At 38.6% G+C, this 26,541-nt stretch overlaps 1 protein-coding gene across 2 annotated transcripts in view; it reads left to right on the forward strand.

Moving 5' to 3' along the window:
- The window catches only part of LOC121297251 (pro-neuregulin-2, membrane-bound isoform-like), a 178,714-nt gene that overhangs the window by 33,314 nt on the left and 118,859 nt on the right, over window positions 1-26,541 (forward strand). For both annotated transcript variants that reach the window (XM_041223435.1, XM_041223436.1), the window contains exon 3: window positions 22,385-22,503. In XM_041223435.1, coding sequence (XP_041079369.1) covers window positions 22,385-22,503 — 119 coding nt within the window. The remainder of the gene's footprint in view (window positions 1-22,384; window positions 22,504-26,541) is intronic.

Consider the following 26,541-nt stretch of genomic DNA (forward strand, 5'->3'; position numbering starts at 1 on the left):
CAGGGAGGTTAACAAAACATGCTCAGGTTAATTAGGTAATTGGTTCACTGTAAATTCCTGGAATGCCATACTTTCAATGGGAAAGGGAGGAGAGGGTTCAGTGACTCATTAATCAGGTTGGATGCTACAAAAAGCTTGGTCGGACAGATTACTGGGGCTTTGCACTGAATAGAGTAAAGGACTCGGGTTATTGGTGAGAAAACTGAAACTGCACACTTGTATGAATGTTATGGTGTAGCCTGCTGTGCAGGCACTTGGGGAAAGCTTAGTGGGGGTAAACAAGTATAGTATAGAAAAGAGCTGTACTCACTGTGTGGGGTGGTTATTGCATTTAAACCAAGCCACATTTATTTTGGTTTTCACAATGTTTTTCTGTTTTTCACATCTGTTAAGTTATCTTCATTGCTGTTAAATACAAAAAAGGAAAAAAGAAAAAGAAAATCTACCAGATCTGGAATGCCTCTTTAATGGTGTCCAGCTTATAATTAATACAATTGTGCCAAATCGACATTTCAGCCTGGTACCCCTGGTCTCCAGAGTTTATCTGCTCTCCAGCACCTCTTCTCCTGTCACAGTAAGATAACTCAGAGTGCTATTCGTGGGTATCCACTCGTGAATATCACCTTGTATCGTACATCACCCTATATGTTGTTCACCACTTTGCTGCCGTATTCTATTTTAAACTAAGATCAGATTCCTGGGTGCTCTTCCACAGTTGTGTTTCTGTGTGGTCTGTCCCAAAAGCACTTCCAGAGTTGTGTTTCTGTGGTCTCTATCATTGAAGCATTTCCACAGCTGTGTTTCTGTGGTCTCTATCCTCAAAGCATTTCCACAGCTATGTTTCTGTGGTCTCTATCCTCGAAACATTTCCACAGCCGTGTTTCTGTACGCTCTATCCTCAAAGCATTTCCACAGCTGTGTTTCTGTGTGCTCTATCTTCGAAGCATTTCCACAGCTGTCTTTCTATGTTCTCTCTCCTCAAAGCATTTCCACAGCTGTGTTTCTGTGTTCTCTATCCTCAAAGCATTTCCACAGCTGTGTTTCTGTGTGCTCTATCTTCGAAGCATTTCCACAGCTGTGTTACTGTGGTCTCTCTCCTCAAAGCATTTCCACAGCTGTGTTTCTGTGGTCTCTATCCTCAAAGCATTTCTACAGCTGTATTTCTGTGGTCTCTCTCCTCAAAGCATTTCCACAGCTGTATTTCTGTGGTCTCTCTCCTCAAAGCATTTCCACAGCTATGTTTCTGTGGTCTCTATCCTCGAAGCATTTCCACAGCTATGTTTCTGTGGTCCCTATCCTCGAAGCATTTCCACAGCTGTGTTTCTGTGGTCTCTATTCTCAAAGCATTTCCACAGCAGTGTTTCTGTGGTTTCTATCCTCAAAGCATTTCCACAGCAGTGTTTCTGTGGTTTATATCCTCAAAGCATTTCCACAGCTGCATTTCTGTGTGCTCTATCATCGAAGCAGTTCTTGGCACTGTTGATTTGTTAACCGAACAGGCAGGCTATTAACTGTGACCTGGAAACTCAGAAAAGCAAAGCTAAAAATGTAAATGTAAAGATAAATATAGATTAATGTACTAGCTTTCTGATTTTATTGGTTTAGTGATATTGCAATAATGAGATGGATACCACACAAAATAAATTAATGATGAAGCTTAATAAATCACACAAATAGCAAATCTCAATCAGCGTTTCCCCTAATGACTTCCACTGTTGTAAGAGCGAAACAGCTGGGCTGCCACATCAGCCTTGTCAGCTTGATAAACTGTTGCCTTTTCAGACAACGCCAGAAAGATTGGGTGATGTGCAGATCTGTTAGCCTGCTGGCAGTTACTGTGTTTTTATGAGAAGCCTTTTCAGACAATGCCAGGAAGACTGGGTTATGTGCAGATCTGTTAGCAGACTGCTGGCAATTACTTGGTTTTTATGAGAAGCGTTTTCAGACAACGCCAAGACTTGGTGACATGTAGATCTGTTAGCAGACTGCCGGCAGTTACTGGGTTTTTATGAGAAGCGTTTTCAGACAACACCAGGAAGACTTGGTGACGTGTAGATCTGTTAGCAGACTGCCGGCAGTAACTGGGTTTTTTAAATGTTTTTTTTTTCCCCCAAAATAAAACAAAAACATAATATAACAAAATACAACAAATTGTATACAAAAGAGCTCATATACAAAGGAGAGAAAAAGTAAATAAAATAAATAAATAACATTTGAAAACACTATGAGAAGTAAATAAATACATAAATGGAAAAATTATTTAAAAAAAAAAACATTCCAATAGGAGTTTGGCCAGGGAAGTGAAAACTGAGTTCCATGTCTCCTCTGTCCCTGGTCTCGCTCCATCCAGTCTGGCTGTAGCCTGCTCCAGACTAACTATATCTCTAAACACAGTCAACCAATAGTCAGCCAAAGCAGTTGAAGGCTCAATCTAGAGTTTAAGAATAACCTTTTTGCAGGTGTTAAACCCTGCAGTATAATTTGACACTGCATAGAATTAAGGCTAATCCTTGAATTGTCATTAAGCAAAAACAAACAAGGTTCAGGCACCAGGTGAAAACCTAGCAATACAGAAAGCATCTTGGCTACATGTTTTCCAAAATGTTGCAATTAGTGGGCAGTCCCAGAACATGTTAAGCACAGTACCAGGTTGTCACAAGGCTGGCAGAGTGGTGACGTTGGGCCCGGAACAATAACACATAGGACAGAGACGTGGAGTTTGGTGAAGCTGAGCGCATGCTTGCACTCAGCATTTAATAAACGAACAAACAGAAAATAAAAGGTTGAACAAAAACAGCACACGGCACTTGAGCCAAAATAAATATACAAACAAAATGTACTAACACTAAAACAGACAGAGAAACAAGTGGACGAACACTAAACAAGTACTGCTGTGCTGGCGGTGTCGTGCAGGCATCCCCGAGCGATGACGTGAAGGCATCCTTGGGCGGTGTCATGCAGGCATCCCCGAGCGATGACGGAATAAGGACCAGTCATGGTGCTGTGGTTGGCCACTGTGGCATTGGCTGCGGCGGTGCTAGCCCTCTTCGTGGCTGCTGCGGCCGGGCTGTTTTCCGCCGTGCTCCCCTCAGCAGACTATGCAGTGGCTGCTGAGGAATGCCAACATCACGTCCTGTTCCTTCTTCTGGTGAAGGAAAATAACTATGATGTGATAGGTGTTACTGAAACTTGGTTGTCTGAGAGTGATGGGGACGAATATAATATTTGTGGGTATACACTGTATAGGAAAGACAGGCAGGAGAGAAGAGGAGGAGGGGTAGCGCTATACATAAGAAACAGTCTTGAAGCCCAGGTGTTAAATCCTGGAGGAAAACCTGCTGAAGTCAACAAGAGACCTGGGACTTGGGAGAAGATTCATCTTCCAGCAGGACTATGACCCCAAACATACAGCCAAAGCCACACTGGAGTGGCTTAAAAACAAAAAGGTCAATGTCCTGGAGTGGCCCAGTCAAAGCCCAGACCCAATTGAGAATATGTGGAAAGAGTTGAAAATTGCTGTTCACCAAAGGTCCCCATCCAACTTGACGGAGCTTGAGCAATTTTGCAAAGAAGAAAGGTGAAAAATTGCAGTGTCCAGATGAGCAAAGCTGGTAAAGACTTATCCAAAAAGGCTCGTGGCTGTAATAGCTGCCAAAGGTGCCTCTACCAAATATTGACTCAAGGGGGTGAATACTTATGCAATCAATTATTTTCTGTTTTGTATTTGTAATTAACATTTTGTAGATTTTATTTTTCACTTTGACATTGTGGACTTTTTTTGTGTTGATCAGTGCCAAAAACTCTGTAATATGACTTTCCTGACTTTTCAGAATTTAAAGGAAATAAAGTAAGAACATAAGAACATAAGAACATAAGAAAGTTTACAAACGAGAGGAGGCCATTCGGCCCATCTTGCTCGTTTGGTTGTTAGTAGCTTATTGATCCCAAAATCTCATCAAGCAGCTTCTTGAAGGATCCCAGGGTGTCAGCTTCAACAACATTACTGGGGAGTTGATTCCAGACCCTCACAATTCTCTGTGTAAAAAAGTGTCTCCTATTTTCTGTTCTGAATGTCCCTTTTTCTAAACTCCATTTGTGACCCCTGGTCCTTGTTTCTTTTTTCAGGCTGAAAAAGTCCCTTGGGTCGACACTGTCAATACCTTTTAGAATTTTGAATGCTTGAATTAGGTCGCCACGTAGTCTTCTTTGTTCAAGACTGAACAGATTCAATTCTTTTAGCCTGTCTGCATATGACATGCCTTTTAAGCCCGGAATAATTCTGGTCGCTCTTCTTTGCACTCTTTCTAGAGCAGCAATATCTTTTTTATAGCGAGGTGACCAGAACTGCACACAATATTCAAGATGAGGTCTTACTAGTGCATTGTACAGTTTTAACATTACTTCCCTTGATTTAAATTCAACACTTTTCACAATGTATCCGAGCATCTTGTTAGCCTTTTTTATAGCTTCCCCACATTGTCTAGATGAAGACATTTCTGAGTCAACAAAAACTCCTAGGTCTTTTTCATAGATTCCTTCTCCAATTTCAATATCTCCCATATGATATTTATAATGTACATTTTTATTTCCTGCGTGCAGTACCTTACACTTTTCTCTATTAAATGTCATTTGCCATGTGTCTGCCCAGTTCTGAATCTTGTCTAGATCATTTTGAATGACCTTTGCTGCTGCAACAGTGTTTGCCACTCCTCCTACTTTTGTGTCGTCTGCAAATTTAACAAGTTTGCTTACTATACCAGAATCTAAATCATTAATGTAGATTAGGAATAGCAGAGGACCTAATACTGATCCCTGTGGTACACCGCTGGTTACCACACTCCATTCTGAGGTTTTTCCTCTAATCAGTACTTTCTGTTTTCTACATGTTAACCACTCCCTAATCCATGTACATGTGTTTCCTTGAATCCCAACTGCGTTCAGTTTGAGAATTAATCTTTTGTGCGGGACTTTGTCAAAAGCTTTCTGGAAATCTAAATAAACCATGTCATATGCTTTGCAATTATCCATTATCGATGTTGCATCCTCAAAAAAATCAAGCAAGTTAGTTAGGCACGATCTCCCTTTCCTAAAACCATGTTGACTGTCTCCCAGTACCCTGTTACCATATAGGTAATTTTCCATTTTGGATCTTATTATAGTTTCCATAAGTTTGCATATAATAGAAGTCAGGCTTACTGGTCTGTAGTTACCTGGTTCAGTTTTGTTTCCCTTTTTGTGGATCGGTATTACGTTTGCAATTTTCCAGTCTGTCGGTACCACCCCTGTGTCAAGAGACTGCTGCATGATCTTGGTTAGCGGTTTGTAAATTACTTCTTTCATTTCTTTGAGTACTACTGGGAGGATCTCATCCGGCCCAGGGGATTTGTTTATTTTAAGAGCTCCTAGTCCCTTTAACACTTCTGCCTCAGTTATGCTAAAGTTATTTAAAACTGGATAGGAACTGGATGACATGTGGAGCATGTTGTCAGTATCTTCCTTTGTAAAAACTTGTGAAAAGTAATCATTTAATATATTTGCTATTTTTTTTTCTTCCTCTACGATTTTGCCATTTGTATCTCTTAAACATTTAATCTCCTCTTTGAATGTTCTCTTGCTGTTGTAATATTGGAAAAACATTTTGGAATTGGTTTTAGCTCCCTTAGCAATGTTCATTTCTATTTCTTCGTTACAAAATCGTTACAAGTTCTAGATTTGGTCCAGTTAATCTTGTAACCTGAAATCCTTCCAAAGGTTTCAAACAATGTTAAAACATGAGGTATAGATTCCAAGATGTTGGAGATGTATAAAAAGACATCATTGGCATATAGAGATGGCATGTTTTGAACCTTTCATTTCAATGGGAGTAGTAAGAGTGCTTTGTCTAATGGCTTGTGCTAAAGATTCGAGAGACAATGCAAATAAATCCTTGACAGGTTCCCCTTTCCAAAGAGAAAGGGCTAGAATGAGTGCTACCTGTGGAAACGGAGGCCAAAGGGGTGTTATATTAGGTTTTCACCATATTAATAAAGCCAGACCCAAACCCAAAATGCTCCAGAACCAGCCAGATACTTCGATTCCACACGATCAAAAGCCTTTTTGGTATCTAGGGAGATAACTGCGTAATCTGCAGGATGAGGATCAGACAAATGAATTACCTGAAGCAGATGTCGAACATTATCAGAAGCTAATCGTCCTTTCATAAACCCAGTTTGACCAAAATGTGTTAATTTTTCTATATACAACTCAAGTCTGGTGACAAGCACTTTAGCATATAATTTAAGATCACTGCAAATAAGAGATATAGGTCTATAACTTGAACATAAGAGAGGATCTTTGCCTTTAATAACAAGGATATCAAGGCAGTTTTTTGATCTCTATGAAATGATCAATTTTTAATTGCAAAATTTATGAAGTTCAGGATCAGAGGGCCAACTATGTCCCAAATTTCTATCAATAGTTCAGGGGGGATCCCATCTAGCCCAGGGGACTTAACTTTTTTCATTGATTTAATAGCAATTTTAAGTTCATCCAGTGTTATTGGGACATCAAGCTGTCTGCTATCTTCAGCTTCTAGTTTAGGGAGATCCAAATTATTTAAAAATGTTTTACAATTATCATGATCAATCTGTATTCAAATTCATAATGGTTATGGTTCAATGTTTGAAATGCAGCAGTTACCTCTGCTGGCTTAGAAACTAAGGCATCTTCCTTTGTTTTTATTGCATTAATAGAGGCCAGAGATTCGTTATGTCTTAGCCTCAATGCCAACAACCTGCTCAGTCTATCTCCATGAAAACAGTACCTCTGTCTAGTGCGACGCACAATAAATTCAGCAATGGACAAATGCTCTAAACTGCCCCTTTAATACGTTCAGAATTGTAGCTCTGTCTTCTAAAAAATGTTTTTTCTATGCCTTCTCCCAATCCAATAATTGTCTTTCTATGTCAGTGAGACGTTTATTCCGAGACGAATTGAGATATGAAGAGAAAGAAGTGCAATTGCCTGTCAAGAAGTATTTAGTAACCTCCCAAAGTGTCTGTGGGTTTTCTGCAAAGTCAGTGTTAAGCTGTAAGAACTCAATTTTTTGTTAAGCTGTGTTAAAAACTATGAGTTCTGTAACAGGGAGGCATTAAAGCGCCTTCTACTGGCTTGCAAATTTTATTATTACAATCGAGAACGTATAGTACTGGAGAAAGATGCCAGTTTCAAACACAGACTTAAACTCTGAGGAAACAGAAATGTAATCAATTATGATTTATGTCTGCAAGAAAAAAGTTAAATCTTTCACATTAATATTCCTCCTGTGCCACACATCTATTAATCTTACATCATCCACAAAATTGCAGAAGGCCCGTGATGAAAGAATTGTAACAGGATCAGAAATAGATTTATCTAATTTGGGGTCAATCACAGTGTTGAAGAAAGCAAGTATCACACCAGCAATCCTGGGGAAGCAGATTGAACAAAAAGCTATTTTAACATTATTTAAAGTGACAAGGAAATATACAAAATGGCCCTCATCATCACCTCCACCTCCATCAACAGTCAGACGTACTTTCCTATTTATAAGGATAAGTTCACCTCTAGTTTTAGTCATACCACAATAGTATGCAGCAGTTTTATAAAATGTATTCTGAAATCTATCACATGATTTTAGATGTGTTTCTTGTAATAAGGCTATATCTATTCGTTTACAATGCAGAAAGTCAAGGCATCTTGCACGTTTAATAGATGAGTTCAGACCCTGCACGTTCCAAGACGGAACCTTAAGAATATCCCACCACCACCAACTTCTTCCTAATCAGGGCAAACTCCCGTCTCTTCTGGGCAGTCGTGTTACTGTAGTCGAGAAAAAACAGCAAATTATCATTACCATGTCGTATAGTCAAAGCAGATTTCGTCCCTTGTAGTATTAACTGTCATTGTAGCTAAGCAGCTTAACTATTAGGGTGCAGGGTCATCTCTTATCGGCATCTCTAGTACTATACAGTCAGTGTGCTCTTTCAATTTCAATCTGATGACCTGCCAAGGAGGGAATCCATTTTGTTAGCATTTACTTAAAAAATCCAATCGGGTCCGAGCCTTCCTCGGATTTCTGTAGACCCACCAGCTGTAATGTGTTTCCTCAGCTCCTGTCTTCCATTTCTGTGGCCTTGTCCTGTAATTGCTCAATCAGTTCTTTGCAAACTGTAATGTCACTTTTATTTGACCTCACCGTAAACTGCAGGCTGTCAAATCTGAAGTATAGCTTCTGTAGAGATTTGGTATGCATGTCAAAATCTTCTTTACACATTTTAATACTATTGTTTGTGGCTTGTAGTGCGGTTTGTAGAGAGCTTATTGTGGAGTAAAGGTACCTTCCAGAACCTCACACACTGCTTGCTTGATCAAAATGGCGTTAGTCAGTTGCTCCTCGGAGAAGACTGTCGATTCTCTGAATTTTTTCTTCAAGGGAGAACTCCCATCCCCCTTAATCGACTTCCCCTTGACTCCTGCCATTATTCCTATCAAACTATGCTTTAAAATCTGTTGACTATATACTATATTATATTTATATTTTAGTTTTTAAATGGATATATGAGAGCTGCTTGAGCAGAGCTCCAGCTATGCGTACATTCCAGTCCGAAGATCACGTGGTCTCCCTGGGTTTTTATGAGAAGCCTTTTCAGACAATGGCAGGAAGATTGGGTGACATGCAGATCTGTTAACAGACTGATGGCAGTTATTGGATTTTTATGATAACAGCCTTTTTGTTTCTGGGGCTTACAAGCTGAAGCACATCCTGGATTGATTGTGTTACCCAGCAGCATATATACAATGGAAGCAGGTACATGCATACTGTTTGTATGTCCCGACTACATTGATACATCCATGTGATGACACTTGGTAAGGACGGTGTGACAGGAAGTAGCTGGTGTGAGGAATAGAGTGAATGTCCAGACAAAATTCCCAGTGAAAAATGTCAGTATTTATTAACACAAATAAAATAATAAACAGTCAACCCTATACCAACAATGGTATATGTTTGCGTGGACATTCGGGCGCACGCACATAGTAACCGCATAGCAACCTCGGAGCGACTGAAAACAAGCCAAGACAGACGCTATTTCCTTTATTAATTGAAGAGTTTTTACCACCTATTTTTAATACAATCCCGAGGAGTTGTGTGGTTGTTGGATACCACAACCACGATTACATGAAAGACAAGCGGCTGTCATTTTTTAAACTTTCGAAGGGGCTTTTAAGCCCAGATAGTAGGGAAAAGTAGCTTTCTGCTATACATCAGCAGCATAAAGATGGGACTAAATGGAGTCCACCAGACTCAAGAACCATCTGCAACAAACATTTGATTCATAGTAAACATGTTATATTTACAGTAAAATTACAGTAATACACAATCATAACTTATACTTAAATAATAAGCACAATATTGTAACACCTTAGTAGAGCAAAAATTAATTTTAGGGTGGGTGAAGCAGGTGTCTGCCGATTTTTCCTTCTATGGAGAACTCGGCTCAGAGTGCTCTGTGGCACTCATGGACTTTGCAGTTTTCAACTCGTTGTATAATTAAATATAAAACAGTGAAGCACTATCTTTCTGTATTTTGTAGAAGTATAAATACTCCGGTAAACAAAAATAACAATCACAATACTCATACTTTGACGATTTTGTTTTATTTCCTTCTTAAAAACTGCCATTTCTGAAAAAATCACTGTCTCAAGCATATTCAAGCTGTTATAAAATGAATAAAAATATTAAATTTAAAGCACACATTTAAGAATAGTATACTAATTGAAGAAGACATACCATGTGCAATGTAATTTATTTTTGCTTGTAGTACTTTCCCGTAGTGATCTTAAATACACATCACGGCCAAACCTGCTTTCCATGGCACTGAGTTTTATTTTTTTACACTTTTTTAAACTCACGGTTGAGTCCTTCTCGATTTTGCCCTTAGATGTACAACATACAAAAGTGTGTTTTTTGTCGTTTTATTTTCTGTACTCGAAGATTTCAAAATATAAACCAATCGGGGCCGAGCTAAGATTTTACACTATTGGTTGTTGAACGTGTCTACAATAAAACATAATTTAAACCAAGAGCTGATCGTGGTCGACATTTTACATATTAGGGCGTTAACATCATACGCGCTTGCTAACTACAAGCTTGTCATTTTCGTCACACAGTTAGCTGCGATACAACGGTGATGAGCGGCTGAGAAAGATTCCAGGCAGACACCAACATTCTAATAGAGAATAGTAAGGGGAGCAGAAAATCAGTAGTTATTGTTCAGAATTAGGAATAGAGTTAGTTATTAATTCTTACTTATCATTTACATTTTATAGCAGATGTACAGATTTTGACAAATGGATTTATACACAAAATCTATGTATTTGCCTTTGCTAGACAAAACGATAGACCCCTGAAATGTGTTTTGCGATATTTTAAATCATAACTTCATCCTTAATTTAAAAAAAAAAAACAATTAATATGCAATTGACCATTGAAGCGTGTGTGTGTCATTAGACTGCCGTTTGAGCTCATATTTCCTATGTATGTTGAACATTTCTTTTTAGATTTGTTAGTTTTAACATGTAACTAAGCTTCAGCAAATGGCCAATTGCATATTAATTAAATACTTATTTAACCATCGCTGTTTTATACAACTCTCTTAAAAATAGCATGATACCAAAGTATAAATATTATGTTAAATATATCTTTACAAAGTTGAAATTGTATAACAATTTACACAAGTAGATTTATATTATATATATATATATATATATATATATATATATATATATATATATATATATATATATATATATATATATATATATATATATATATATAGAATATATATATATATATAGATAATGAATTAGTCACCATTATTTTTTAGTGGTAATATAAATCATGCTCTTTATAAATTCTTAACACCTAAAATAGTCATGGTGACTTTTGACCCCTAAACTAATACTATAACAGATATTGCTAAACTGGAATAGTTACAATTTAACAGAAATAAAAAAAAGCTTTTAAACATGCTATAATATGTTATGTTTTGATCAATTATAAACAAAACCCGTACATATAAAAATGACCCCTCTCCCTTTTATTGCATGGTCACGTGTATGTGTGCCACGCCTTCCGGACAATCCTGACGGACGGGAAGAGATGCGTATTTAGGGACAGGCCGTTGCATTAAAAGAACAGCTGACTTTCAATTTAAAAACACAACCAAGCTTGGAGTAAACTTTTTCTTTGAAAAGTTTGTATGTTTTATTTATTTATTTATTTATTTTAATTCGGAAAACTAAAGTCGGTAGAGTGCTACACTTAAATGTAAGATGGTCGCCCGGAAAAAAAAAAAAAAAAAAAAAAAAAAAAACTGTAGCAGGGTTTGGTGCGCAAAAAGCATTTTTACACATTTAAATATTTTTTTTATTTTTTTTTATTTTAAGTTTAGATATGTTTAAGTTAAGTAAAAACTGATAATAACCCATTTTTTTTGTTCGTTATGAATCGAAAATTTCATTTGACCACCCTATTAATTTATTCAATGACTTAATACTACATACTAGTTTACCTACATTAACATCAGGTAGTGCAAGATTAGTGATAATCATTGTCTGTGAAACCATACAAAATCACCCAGGGCTGGGTTGCACCAGCTGTGAATAAGCTCTTATTTAGCTTAGTTATAGCTAGGGGTCTACTTCAATCACAGTAATTGTACGTATTTTTCGTGGGTAGGTTATGGAATAAAATTAGGATTTTGTGGATTTCAGAGACAAGTTTAAACATTTAATAAACCTAAGTAGACAATATTTCAGAGCACTATAAAAGCCTGAAAATAGTGGTACTTGCTTCCTTACTAAAAAACAGAGTGCTGTCATTTGTTAAAGGCAAGAGTTACACCTGCAAGGTATCCCTGACTACGCCACCGAGGCAAACTACACCCTCAGAATTTAAGTTCTATTTTTCGGAGGGCAAATTGGGGAACAGAGCAACCAGGACACAGTTGTTATCAATTAAAATAATGTTTTATTGTATAGAATTAAAAGAGTTAGCAGCAGATCATTACAAAAACATGTTTGTACAAGAAAAACAAACAAACCAGGGTTTTGTTTTAAAATCACATTAAAATGATCCAAAATTAAAACAACCAGTTTAAAAACAAACATAAAACACAGCATACAAAATGTTAGTGTGTGTAGAGGAGAGGACATTGATAAACATTGCTCCCCAGCTACATTATTATTAGCATCACCATCATCACAGCAGCAGCAACAAGAACAAAGTCTAAAATTTACTATTTCTTTCCGTCTCGGGTCCCCTCTCTCCTACACGCACAGACAAGGTAAACGGTGGATGGCCATCCTGGAAAACCAAAAATCAAGGGATATTTATAGTCAGGTGAGTATATTACTTTCAATTGCTGGGAAATAGATTAGAAACAGTCCCAAAACTCAGTTACCCAAGGGAATTTGACATAATTTAATAAAGCCAATATATGTGGCACGTTCATTGTCATGTTATTTGTCCCATCCAATTTATTTTATTTTTTTTATTAGTACAAAGTCAAAGCAATGAAAATGTGTCTATTCAGGTCTAAAAGTCTAACTGCATTTGAAAAATATGCAGCACGTTGTTTGAAGCCAGGTGGTTGTGCTAGCTTGTACCAGTAGTACTGCTTTAAAGCTTGGCTACAACTGACAGGAATACTTTTTGTCTGCGCTGACTTTCCAGTTTGTTTTCTAAAAGCTGTTTATTTTACGTTCTGTTCAGCAGCCTCTGTAGTAGCCTTTCGTGATTCTGAAGCTAAACATCGATCAATCGTATTTTCTCCAAAGACACATTACAAGATGTGCAAAACAATTACCATCATCTGCTTACATTATCTTGACACGATCACCAGCCAACTTTGGTTTTACACATTGCTAAATTTACAATGGTTACACCAGGTAAGATAATTATAATGTAAGGCTTAGTTCTTACTTAAATTTTGCGCATACCTTTGGGTAGGTGTAACCTGTTCGTAGAATCACATTCCAAGATGGCACTGTTACTACGTGCTCTCTTGACAATAAGATGATATTGACCTTCATGTCCGATTTAGATTTAGACGTGAGCGTATTTTGAAGATCACTGATCAATTTGAAAATAGCATAAAACATTAATATTCCTGAAATGGAGCACTTCTTCCATCTATCCTGGTTTGCCTCGCTTTAAGTTATTTCACTACCAGATCTTTTGAAAACCCGACAGGCGACTCATGTGCATAAATCAGCAGTGTGCAGAACAGTCTGTTTCGTTGCACTCTCTCTGTGTAAACTGTTGCAGAAGTAAGTATACTTACCCACTGATACCAAAAGATTGGACGAAACTCATCAGAAGTTTTTTGAGATCGCTGGTTTTCCTGATGTTATGGCTGCATATAAAAATAAAAACATCTTCAATGCATGAAGCAGAATACATAAATAGAAAGGGTTTCCACTCTTTGAACACAAATTGTATGCGATGCAGTTTGTTAATCACGAATTGTGTTATAAAGTGGCCCAGATCCAAGCACAGCTTTATTCTGAAGCATTCAAATCTGTGGGATGAATCTGAAGAAAGTGGTTAATGGTCCCTTGTCTCAACCCTGGAAATGCAAACCAAGAACGTCACAACGAAGTCCACACAAAAACCTGCAATGATGTAAAGAGGTGTACAGGTGTTCTGAAGAAAATATGGGTGTGTCTCCGTGTTGTTGCATCTTTATATTCGTTCCAGTCACTATTATATTATTAGTATTAATATCTTCAGTGCTGATTGGTTACGGTAAAGGGAACACGCGTTTGTCTTGGAGTCTCAAACTAGCTAAATTCTGCTTTAAGTATGTGTGGTGCAACCAAAAATAGGACAACACCTACTTATTTAACTAATTAATAACTACTAAGCACTTAGTGAAGCCCTTATGTGTTAACTTACGGACAAACTTACGCATAGCTGATGCAACCTAGCCCAGGTTCCTAAAATAAAAAAAAATATGGTAAAACACTCAGCCCAAAACAACGCTAATGAGGGGGGCAGCTTAACCTACTAACACTAGCCTACACTCTCAGGGTGTGGTGCCGAAGCTAGACACACTAGGGTTATCAGGTCAAAAACACCCACAAACAGGGCACACAATAAAGAGCATTGTAAGTTAAAAACTGACAACAAATAAACCACAACACTGTCCGGTGGGACACTGCTGCTGTACCCTTGAACAAGGCAGTGTACTTTACCCATGTTGCTCCAGTGAAATTAACCCAAGATATATATAGATGTATGATTAGTTTACTGTATGACTTTAATGTTGTAAGACATCTTAAAATGAAGAGATTCCATTTTTTTGTCTTAAGTCCTAGCTATTGTTATTATTATTATTAATCGTCCGGCAGGTTGTACGGTTGTATGTAAACCTACAACACCTAATTTTAGTTTGTATCGATTATTGTTTGGGTCATGTACAACATGATTAGCCATGTCCATCGGTCGTATGTCACACAGCTTGACAACTGTTTGTTTTCAGTGGCTACCAGTTGCTATGCAGAAGTCACTTGACTCCACGCAAACCTATAGGGGGAGCCAACATGGCGGGTTTTCAGTCCCAAGTAAAATGACACTCCAAAATCACAATCCTGTAGTTCCAGGGGAAAGTGGTGCTTGTGTCTGTGCTGCGCTTGTGCAGTGAGGCAAGTGCTCAGGGTTTTTTGTGCTTGTCTCATGGCTACAACTCCTGGGTCTATCACTCCTCCTTTAATACAAAAAACAATAGCAAACAATGTTCCGCCACACTAGTATTGTCACTGTAGTCACATAACTGCATCCCTTTGTACCATCAAACTCCTCCCTGCCGTTAGCCCCTTGCCATATGTTTAACTAAGCATTGCCTGACCCGTATCTGTTCACCATGGAGTTGTTTGGAGTACTTGCAGCTACATGTCTTCCCAAGATGACCAACTTCCTGTTTCCTCCAACCATCAAGACCACCAGTCGAGGGGAAAAACAACCAACCTTACACTGCATCTTTTCTGGTCGGGAGGGATATTTACAGCTCAGATACCTTCGCTCTCTGTCACAATAGGTTAGAGCATTTCTTAAGAGGCATATTTAGAGGCATCTGTCCGTCCATCTGTGACTACTATGGACTCTGGCATGATACTGGTTGCTCTAATTCTGTACAGCCGTGGTATGTGTACAGCATGTTAAATATTGGTACTATAAGCCATGCCACTGGTTGATGGGGTTAACATAGTACATAAAGCTATGCTTTTACAGTCCTCATTTGCGCCTAAAATGGGATAAAAATGGCAACCTTTGTTCCCAACTTATTGATGATTGGTTATTGATATCTGATGTTTAACATTGTTTATCAATGTTTTTCAAAATTATATAACTAGGGCTTTGAGATCCTTATCTCCATTAGGAGGCAGTGTGGTCCAGTGGTTAAAGTCAGGGCTTGCAACCAGAAGGTAACTGATTCAAATCCCCCCTCTCACACTGTGTGTGACCCTCAGCAAGTCACTTAACCTCCTTGTGCTCCATTCTGTGGATGAGATGTTAAATCATTGTTCTATTTCAAGTGACTCTGCATATAATGAACACTTCACAGCCTACCTCTGTAAAGCATTTTGTGATTGTGGTCCACTATGAAAGGCGATATATAAAAAATAAAGATATTATATATTATATTATGACCAATAGATAAAAAGCCAGGGTCAGTGGCATCCACTTTGAAATGGACATGCAGGGACATATCTGAAAGACAAAAACACAAGCTTACTGTTCAACGTGTGTAGTGAGCAAGCTTGTTAAAAATAGACCAGACCAAGCAAATGCTTAAAAAGATTAGGTTTGTGTAACAAGGTCTTACATTAAAAATACGAAGACTAAAACTTGCAAAGTAAATGTGTTCTATGGAAATATAGTGACAATGTATCGTCTGTATCATCCATTCATTTAAAGAACTACAGACTCAAAGACAACAAAATAATGCCAGTAGAATCAAGGCCAGTCAGTCTGCTTCTGTGCCTTATACACATTTCCCACAGTAAAATCATTGCAAAGTATAATACAGCACAGTGAAAGCATGGGTAAGCATTGTAAAGCACAGGAGTGTATGGTAAAGCATATTAAAAAATATGGCAAACCATGGTGTAAAGTAAGGTAAATGCATCCATTGGAAAAGCTTAGCGCTATACTTTTGTAAGGGGTTTCAAGACTGATGTTCAATATTTATTACACATCTATTGTTGCTGGTAGTATTGTGGTCGTCTAATTGGTTCTGCTAAGGCTTCTTAGAGGAATATTGTATGGTTATCCAATGGGATTTCTCTGTAAGTGAAGATAGATACAGAACATGGGTTCTATATGCAAATCTTCTACTCCAGTGTAATAAACGTGTTTAAGAAGAACATTAAAACATATTAGAAGTCACGTCCCTGTTGAATGTATCAGTAGCAGCTACAGTATTTTGCAAAGTGGTGTCTCACACCCAGAATGACAATGACATTATTCTAATATTGTTTACCACGTGGGGCATTATACAGTATATAAGCAGCTAAAAAGACATTACTTGGAGAGTTATCAAAATTCTGGAGAAAAATGTAGACCATAAGCTTTCTATCATTAAAAAGTGAACTTTTAGTGCTCTTCCAAGTGATTAGCCAACAGAACTCACAGTGCACAGTGTTATTATGAAAGGCTAATACCTCTTGATGGATAGCGTCCTCTAAATTAATTTTGTAAGCATTACATTGTGGCTGACTGATTATAACTGGTTCAGGCTAAATTCTAATGTTTAGTGTTGATACTAATGTCTCCCCATTCATTCCCAATAAAGGGTTCTTCAAACATTGCTCCACAGCAGTAACCACTGCTGGCAGAGACCGTACTAGGCAGGTCCAGTCTGACTGCAGCATCAATCCTGGCACTGGCCGACATTAACAGAAAATCTTTAATAACAGTAAGGAGCTCAGCTTAGAGCATGCTTGCCTATTTCAAGACAGTGCAGAAACGATCAGGAATATTCTCTCATCGCGAAAGCGACAGAATGTATTAAAGGGAGTGTCACAAAGACAGCTGTAGTGGGTGAAGTCAATCATTCAATTGGAGTCTTGGTACAACTGCACGTGAATTAATAAAGTGCAATTCCCTGTGCTCACGTATTACTACATTTTACCTGCACGTGAAGTGCTGTGCAATCCTCGTGCCTAAATACAAATACACATTTTAAACACTTGTGCTTGTAACCCATATTACATCCCATGTACCAATGACTATACACCAACATTAACAAACAACATGCAACATACAACACAGAAATACACACAGGCCGGGGCAACATTGCCACAGGGAGCTTTCAAAATGAGAGAATTTTCCTGGTTGTTTCTGCACTGTCTTGAAACAGGCAAGCCTGCTGTAAGCTGAGCTCTTTAGTGTTATGAGAGAGAGAGATCCTTCATTAAATTACAATTAGAACAAAAAAATGGAGCTCCCCCTCCTCACTCACAGCACACAAGGTGTCTCCCACACACCACCTCTCTTGGAAGTCCTCCAGGTTATTATTTATTTTAAAAAAATCTAAATCCACTCTTATCCGGCTGACCACCAACATCCTGAACTGCAGCATGACATCAGTCAGCCCGGTCCCAGAGATACTGTTCTTTCTGGAGTTTGCCTGACCCATTATAAAATTAATTAAAACAGAACTGCTTCTCTTTTTAAAACTGTATGGAACCCCAAAGATAAAAAGCTCTTTAGTGAACTCTTCACCCAGGCCCTGCAGGAGCTCCTGTAAGAGATGGAATTTTGGATGGAATACATTTTGACCTGTGTGTCAATATGGGTCAGAATAACGGATAAAAATTCAAAAGGGCATAATAGGAGCATGCTGTAGACCGGCAGATTCAGATGGTGAACAAAATAATCTGTTATACAATGACATTAGAAATGCATGTAGCAAAGGACAAGCCATACTAATGGGGGATTTCAACTTCCCCCATATAAAATGGGAAAACCCGGTGGGGAGCACGACGGATGAAATTGAAATGGTGGAAATGACAAATGACTGCTTCCTAACGCAATTTGTCAAGGCATGCCTTGATTTAATCTTTTCAAATAACGAAAGACAGAATAACTAAAACAAAGGTCAGAGAACCACTAGCAAACTCAGACCACAACATGGTCTCATTTGAAATATTTAAAACCCCCAAAGTAATGACTAAAGCTAAGGTTTACTATTTTAGAAAAGCAAACTATAAAAGGTATGAAACAGAGACTAACAGAAGTAGATTGGAGTAAAATAGAGAGAACAACCACAGAAAAAGGATGGTTATTTCTTCAAAAATGTAGTACTAGAGGCGCAAAACAATTACATCCCTAAAGTAGACAAATCTAAATGTAAAACTCTATTGCCAAAATGGCTTTAGATCAATTTAAAAAAATATTCAGCGAAAAAAGGCACTTTACAGAGCATTAAAAAAGGACCAAAAAGAAAGTACACAGAAAGAGTACACGGAACTGCAAACGCAAGTCAAAAAGGAAGTTAGAAAGGCCAAGAGAGAAATAGAAATGAACATTGCTAAGGGAGCTAAAACCAATTCCAAAATGTTTTTCCAATATTACAACAGCAAGAGAACATTCAAAGAGGAGGTTAAATGTTTAAGAGATACAAATGGCAAAATCGTAGATGAAGAAAAAATAAATAGCAAATATATTAAATGATTACTTTTCACAAGTTTTTACAAAGGAAGATACTGACAACATGCCCCTCATGTCATCCAGTTCCTATCCAGTTTTAAATAACTTTAGCATAACTGAGGCAGAGGTGTTAAAGGGACTAGGAGCTCTTAAAATAAACAAATCCCCTGGGCCGGATGAGATCCTCCCAGTAGTACTCAAAGAAATGAAAGAAGTAATTTACAAACCGCTAACCAAGATCATGCAGCAGTCTCTTGACACAGGGGTGGTACCGACAGACTGGAAAATTGCAAACGTAATACCGATCCACAAAAAGGGAAACAAAACTGAACCAGGTAACTACAGACCAGTAAGCCTGACTTCTATTATATGCAAACTTATGGAAACTATAATAATATCCAAAATGGAAAATTACCTATATGGTAACAGGGTCCTGGGAGACAGTCAACATGGTTTTAGGAAAGGGAGATTGTGTCTAACTAACTTGCTTGATTTTTTTGAGGATGCAACATCGATAATGGATAATTGCAAAGCATATGACATGGTTTATTTAGATTTCCAGAAAGCTTTTGACAAAGTCCCGCACAAAAGATTAATTCTCAAACTGAACGCAGTTGGGATTCAAGCAAACACATGTACATGGATTAGGGAGTGGTTAACATGTAGAAAACAGAAAGTACTGATTAGAGGGAAAACCTCAGAGTGGAAAGTTAGAGGGAAAACCTCAGTGTGGTAACCAGTGGTGTACCACAGGGATCAGTATTAGGTCCTCTGCTATTCCTAATCTACATTAATGATTTAGATTCTGGTATAGTAAGCAAACTTGTTAAATTTGCAGACGACACAAAAGTAGGAGGAGTTGCAAACACTGTTGCAGCAGCAAAGGTCATTCAAAATGATCTAGACAAGATTCAGAACTGGGCAGACACATGGCAAATGACATTTAATTGAGAAAAGTGTAAGGTACTGCACGCAGGAAATAAAAATGTACATTATAAATATCATATGGGAGATACTGAAATTGGAGAAGAAATCTATGAAAAAGACCTAGGAGTTTTTGTTGACTCAGAAATGTCTTCATCTAGACAATGTGGGGAAGCTATAAAAAAAGGCTAACAAGATGCTTGGATACATTGTGAAAAGTATCAAATTTAAATCAAGTGAAGTAATGTTAAAACTGTACAATGCACTAGTAAGACCTCATCTTGAATATTGTGTGCAGTTCTGGTCACCTCGCTATAAAAAAGATATTGCTGCTCTAGAAAGAGTGCAAAGAAGAGCGACCAGAATTATTCCGGGCTTAAAATGCATGTCATATGCAGACAGGCTAAAAGAATTGAATCTGTTCAGTCTTGAACAAAGAAGACTACGTGGCGACCTAATTCAAGCATTCAAATTTCTAAAAGGTATTGACAGTGTCGACCCAAGGGACTTTTTCAGCCTGAAAAAAGAAACAAGGACCAGGGGTCACAAATGGAGATTAGACAAAGGGACATTCAGAACAGAAAATAGGAGGCACTTTTTTACACAGAGAATTGCGAGGGTCTGGAATCAACTCCCCAGTAATGTTGTTGAAGCCGACACCATGGGATCCTTCAAGAAGCTGCTTGGTGAGATTCTAGGATCAAAAAGCTACTAACAACCAAACGAGCAAGATGGGCCGAATGGCCTCCTCTCGTTTGTAAACTTTCTTATGTTCTTATGTTCCAATGAGCTTCCTCCCCAGCGTACAGGAGCCTCCGAACTGCCTGCAGTCTGAAGGCTGCTACCCTGCTGACAATGCTGACCAGCCCCTGCCCCCCTTCATCAGTGGGGAGATACAGGACTGCTGGCCGCAACCAATGCCTGCCGCTCCAGAAGAACTCCAGCAGTATTCTCTGGATCTCTTTCACCATACCGTGGGGAGGGTCCAGACAGAACAGCCTGTGCCACAGCATGGAGGCCACCAGATTATTGATCACCAGGACCCTTCCCCTAAAGGACAGCTGGGCCAGCAGTCCCCCCCATCTCTGCAGCCGCTCCCTCACCCTGTCCACCAGGCCCTCCCAGTTTTTCTGCACATAGGTTTCCACTCCGTAAAACACACCCAGCACTTTTATACCTGTCCTGTCCCATTTCATTGCCTCACGCAGGACAGTTGGTGTGCAATCACGCAAACTGCCTGACAGGAAGGTGTCACACTTTGCCCAGTTAACTCTTGCCATAGATGCTCTCTGGAATGTGTGCAGGCTCTGCTGTAGTGCCTTGATGTCTCCGTCCTTGCACACAAACACATTCACATCATCTACATATGCAGACACCTTCACTGTGACAGGGGAGGGTGAGGAGGTAACTGACATTCTCCTCTAGAATCTTCTGATACAATGCAGAATTCATGTTTGTGTCAATGATGGCAAGCCATCCGGGTCCTGAGGCAGCAAAGCAGCCCTAAACCATCACACTCTTACCACCATGCTTGACGGATGGGATGAGGTTCTTCTGTACGAACGCAGTGTTTGGTTTTCACCAAACATAACGTTTCTCATTGTGGCCAAAAAGTTCTACCTTTGACTCGTCTGTCCAGAAAACATTTTTCTTTTTAGGAGAGCAGTGGTTTTCTCCTGGCTATCCTTCCATGAACACCATTCTTGTTCAGTCTTTTTTCTGATAGTTGAATCATGAACACTTAAATTAGCTAAGGCGAGAGTAGCCTGCAGATACTTGGATGTTACTCTGCGGTTCTTTGTGACTTCCTTGATGATTTTCCATTTATTTCTTGGAGAGATTTTGGTAGGACGACCGCTCCTGGGTAGACTGACTGTGGTCTTGAACTTTTATTTGTCTGACAGTGGATTGGTGGAGCCCCAAATCCTTAGAAATGTTTTTGTAACCCTTTCTAGACTGATGAGTATCAATAACTGTTTTTCTGAGGTCTTCAGAGATGTCTTTTGATCGTGGCATGATGTGTTTCCACACACCTGTATGGTGAAGACCAAACTCACAAAGTTTCTGATCTTTATATAGGATGGGGCCTCCCAGACTCACCCCTGAAGATCTACCTAATTATTTAAATACCTGATTCTAATTATCCCCTTAATTAAGCTGATAAAACCAGGGCTTCACTTACTTTTTCACATACCCTGAATCTTTCAGCATTTCAGTTTTTTGTTTGCCTAATTCATACATAATTTTGTTTCAAAAGACATGGAATTGGTTAATATAAACCCTGTTGGATATTGAAGAAAAATTTTGATTGAAGAAGGCTATCATGGTAAAACTACGGAATTTCCATAATTAAATCATTGGGGTTCACAGACTTTCTCTGCACTGTAAAAGAGTATTTTAAAATTAAAGCATTTGAATGTAAGAATATTGTAAAATGAAGGAGTTTGAATGTAAGAGTATTTTACAATGAAATAGTTTGGAGGTAAGAGTATTTAAAAATGAAGGAGTTTAAATGTAAGAGTCTTTTAAAATTATGGAGTTTGAATGTAAGAGTAATTTAATGTCAGAGTTTGAAAGTAAGAGTATTTTTTAAAATGAAAATTCAAATTTGAGTATTTTAAAATGAAAGAATTTGAATGCAAGAGAGTATTATAAAATGAGAGTTTGAATGTAAGAGTGTATTGTTATTGTACTCTCACCCCTTGTTTTGTTTGCTTTGACCAGAAAGAATTCTCGGCTCCAGATCAGCAGTGTGAAGGTAGCTGACGGAGGGGATTACACCTGCGAAGTGGAGAACCTTTTAGGCAAAGAAACTATGAAGACTACTATCAGCATCCAGAGCAGTAAGTTTAAAAAAAAAAAAAAAAAAAAAAAAAACGTCCAGAATCAGTGTACAATTTGATGCCGTTATGGTGCTTATAATGAACTCACACTTCGGTTCCTGAGGGTGTTGGAAGTATACTGAGAGATGCCTGTCTGTCATGCAGTTCACCTTGACAAATGTTAACTGTATAATAGTGAAGGACAATAGCATAGGCAATTCACCCTGACCAATGTGAGCTGTAGGGTAATGTGTGACAATAGCACAGGCAATTTCACCCGGTTGAATGTGATCTGTATGATAGTGAGCAACAGTAGTGCAGGTAAGTCACCCTGACCAATGAGAGTTGCAACCAGGAACCATGAAAAGTGTCTTATTAAAAAATAAAAAGGTTGACTTTAGGCAAATGTGTTTTTCCCTTGCGTTAGAGGTTTGCCCTGTCATCAAATTGGGCCCAACACTCAAGTGATGGACTGTCTTAGTATTAGATTATGGTTTATGGATTTTTCAAATTGTTTGTTACTAGTAAACAGAGCGTTTAAAGGTGACAGCCTTATTCAGGATTTGTGGATCTGATTACTCGTAAAGACTAGATGTCTTTGTTCTGTGTGTATGTGTACTGACTTTGTAATTAAGGCTGTAAATCTATGTTTAAGAAATTAAACATTTATACCTTCTGTGTAAACAATTGGACACATTGTCATTAAAAAAGCAGACTTGCGTTAGCGTTTTTTAGTCATCTTCATATTTTTCTTTCAAACATTGACATTTCCCATATTTGGTATAGTGGTTTCCAATGTGTCAAGAGGTACTATATCTAATGAAACCTTTTGAAAAATTAATACAAGATAAAATAGGCCATTTTTGGTTAAACGATTAGTAAAATACCACATGGTTTAGAATTCTTATTTTCATTACTGTTTAAATGTTTAAACCATTATATCCTGAGCTGTAATACAAACACTGATGACAAGGGACTTTAACTGCAGTTCAGTTGCCAAACAGACTATCATTGTTTACATAGTGACCCACCTAACTCTGTACCCTGAAACGTCTTAATAGCTGTGCATTAACTAACAGCTGCTTTAGTCTAATCCACATGGCTTTGATCAGTGTCACCACTGACCCCAGCCTACATTAGTGATGTTGATGCTTACGATTCATGTGTGTGTCATTGAGCTGCTCAGACCAGTCACACTGCACTGATGCCCTCTCTGGAAGGGATCAAAATGATAAGTGTGGAGTTCAGGCAGTAATCAGTCGGATTTGTGCTCAGCTTGAGTGTAACAGGAGTGATGACAGCCTAGTCTTGCTTCCCTTTCAAGGTGTTCACAAATGTAATTTTTCTAAATCAATTTTTAGCTTTTTTTCCCCCCATGTGGTTGTAAGAAAGTGCTTTATAAAAGAAAATGAAAACTTAAATACATTTTTAAAGAAATGTTGTTTAGGAGCATATGGGGAATTTACCATGAAGGCAAACCTTGTATTATTGTATCATATCCATGTATTACTGTGGCACCTCAACATCACACAAGTGTTTTCTTTGTTTTCATATCTGAACTACAACCAAATCACAATTAAATACAATCTTCCATGTCCATATAGGAAATCATTTTGGAAATAAGTATCCGATTTTCATTTTCCATAGTAATACGGATTTGTTCAGTGGATGGTGACAGCCTATAGTGATGGATGATCGGAACACAGTCCACAGTTTCCACACCACCACTGGTGGAGACACCCACACGATGTGTACAAGGTCACTGCGTCTGTCTCGTTCATGTGGTTTTCTAGTGTATAAATACAGCTTAACTGTGGCTTGCTCAGGCTGAAGCAGGGCTTTAAACACCTTCTCCAGTTCCCCAGTGGTATGTATTATCCCTGCTGATTCTGCCTTCTCTTTAGAGCTGAATCTCACTCGTCGCCTCTAGAGCCCTCCCACGAACCTCACTTCACCTTCATAACACAAGCCAGAGGAAACACCCGTGGAAAGTGACCAAGCTGGATTTCAATCCTTCAAGTTTTCTGCAAAATATGATTGTGAATAAGTTTTAAAAAAATGAATTATAGAGCAATTTGTATTGAAAAAACTGCCAATCTATTACATTATAGTATGTACAAAACATTAACTGCATCAGAATATATTATCACACTGCAATATAATTGGATCACAAACACCAGAATGCTGTGCGTTTGACTGTACTTCTGCCTCAGGTGCTTTAAAAGTATGGAAAGTTGCTATGAGGAGCAGCTGGTGTTTAGATTAGCCGTTCATGGACCTGGCCCTTTCCATCAATAACTGCTCCTGAACATCGTGTTCAGTGCCATTGGGGTATGTCAGTTTTCAGCATGTTGTTCTTTCAGTGTGTGGTCTCAGAGTCCCTGTTGGTTTTGTATCTGTGGAAGCCAGCTAGACACTGGAGATCCCTTTGCTGCTGCCAGAGGCTGTGCACAACTCATCCTTTTTTTACTGTATGACAAATGCAGTTTTGATTTTATTAGACAGTAGGTGTAGTCAGGCCTGGTTGTAAACCTTCCCCCAGATCAATTCTATTGATTCCTGCCATTTGAGTAGCACAGCATTTGCTATCGATAGACTGATTTAGTACCTCACGGCCTGTTTCTGAACACAGCCAGGGTAGATATATATGTGCAGACTACGAGGCTGTTGCCCAGAAATGTATTTCAGTAACTGAGACAGAAAACAAATACATTTCAATTAGTATTGTATTAACGTTAATATTGCCCCTAGAATACAGTATAGGAGAGACATTTGTGTTGGCTGGGGTTGATAATAAATTGTGTACTATAAAGACAATCCACAAGCAATAGATTTACAACACTAACATACATTAATAAACACATTGTAAGTACATATTCTGCTAAATATAGTATTAGCAAGGAATAGGAATGAAATAAACAGTAATTGATCCTTCCAGATAAATCCAGGCTTAAGGATGATATACCCGTCTCAAGAACGTCATTTTAAGGTATTAGAAGCAGACAAATGTTTCAGCTAATCCATTCCACTGCTGAAACTACGGACCACCAAGTCAACTCTTGTGGGGCGGGGCTTGCAAATTGCATCCTCAGCTGTGTGCGTCCTGGTTTCTACATCCACACCCAAATGGTATCCTAAGGGCCCTGTAGTCACCCATTGAAGGAAACTTAATAACAGGAGCATCAAAACCACTTCCTCTTAAATCATACTAATCAGCTGGAACTTACTAGGTCAAACAATCAAAGGAACAGCCTTGGCACGGCAGGTTTCATCTTGTTCTCTGTGCCTAATCTGCTATGGTCAACTGAAATTTGATCAGCATGAGCATAAACTGTGCTTGCTCTTCCCTGCTGGTACATCAGTTCTGATTGCTGCTCCCCAGAGACCCATTCCCCAAAGCCAAGGTCAGAGCTGCCAGCCCACTAGCTGGAGTCTCTTTGGAATTACTATAATCGATTACTCATCCCTCCTTGTTGAAAAGACATATTCGCATCTGTGACACTTGAGTCCATAGGATTCGCTCTAATTTGATGATGCATGCCTTGGAGTGGTGTGTCAGCAGTGGTAGGAACAGAGGAATCTGAGAGGCTCCAATTTGTGCGCTGCTTCACAGGACTGCTTTCTGTTAACACTTCATGTGGCAGATAAGTGAGAAGCAAAAGCTGCACCCAGGGAATACAGTTGTCTCCGCTATGACGTTGATAAACTCCAGCTACTGCTTTGGAAGATATGCTATTGGTATTGCACATTTAACAGAAGTTACGTTTTTAACCCCGTCATTTTTGATTAATAGCAAGGATACTGAAGGAAAAGGTTTCTATTTCGGAGCTCTCAGCAGCATGAAACATAATATAACAGGAAGTGTTTTGTTTTAATGAAGTTGAATGGGAGTCTCGTGGGGAAGCCCAAAAACTGAATGCGGACGGACATGCTTCTATTTTACCTTGTTTTTTGTTTCTGGATGTGAAGCAGGATAATGGCTAAAGTGGTGGAGTTCAGGGCACCTGCTCCTGTGCAGATTCTCCTGGTCTCGTTTTGCCCCAGGAGACATGGAAGCGT

Source organism: Polyodon spathula, chromosome 22 (assembly GCF_017654505.1).
Source record: "Polyodon spathula isolate WHYD16114869_AA chromosome 22, ASM1765450v1, whole genome shotgun sequence".
NCBI classification, from domain to species: domain Eukaryota; kingdom Metazoa; phylum Chordata; class Actinopteri; order Acipenseriformes; family Polyodontidae; genus Polyodon; species Polyodon spathula.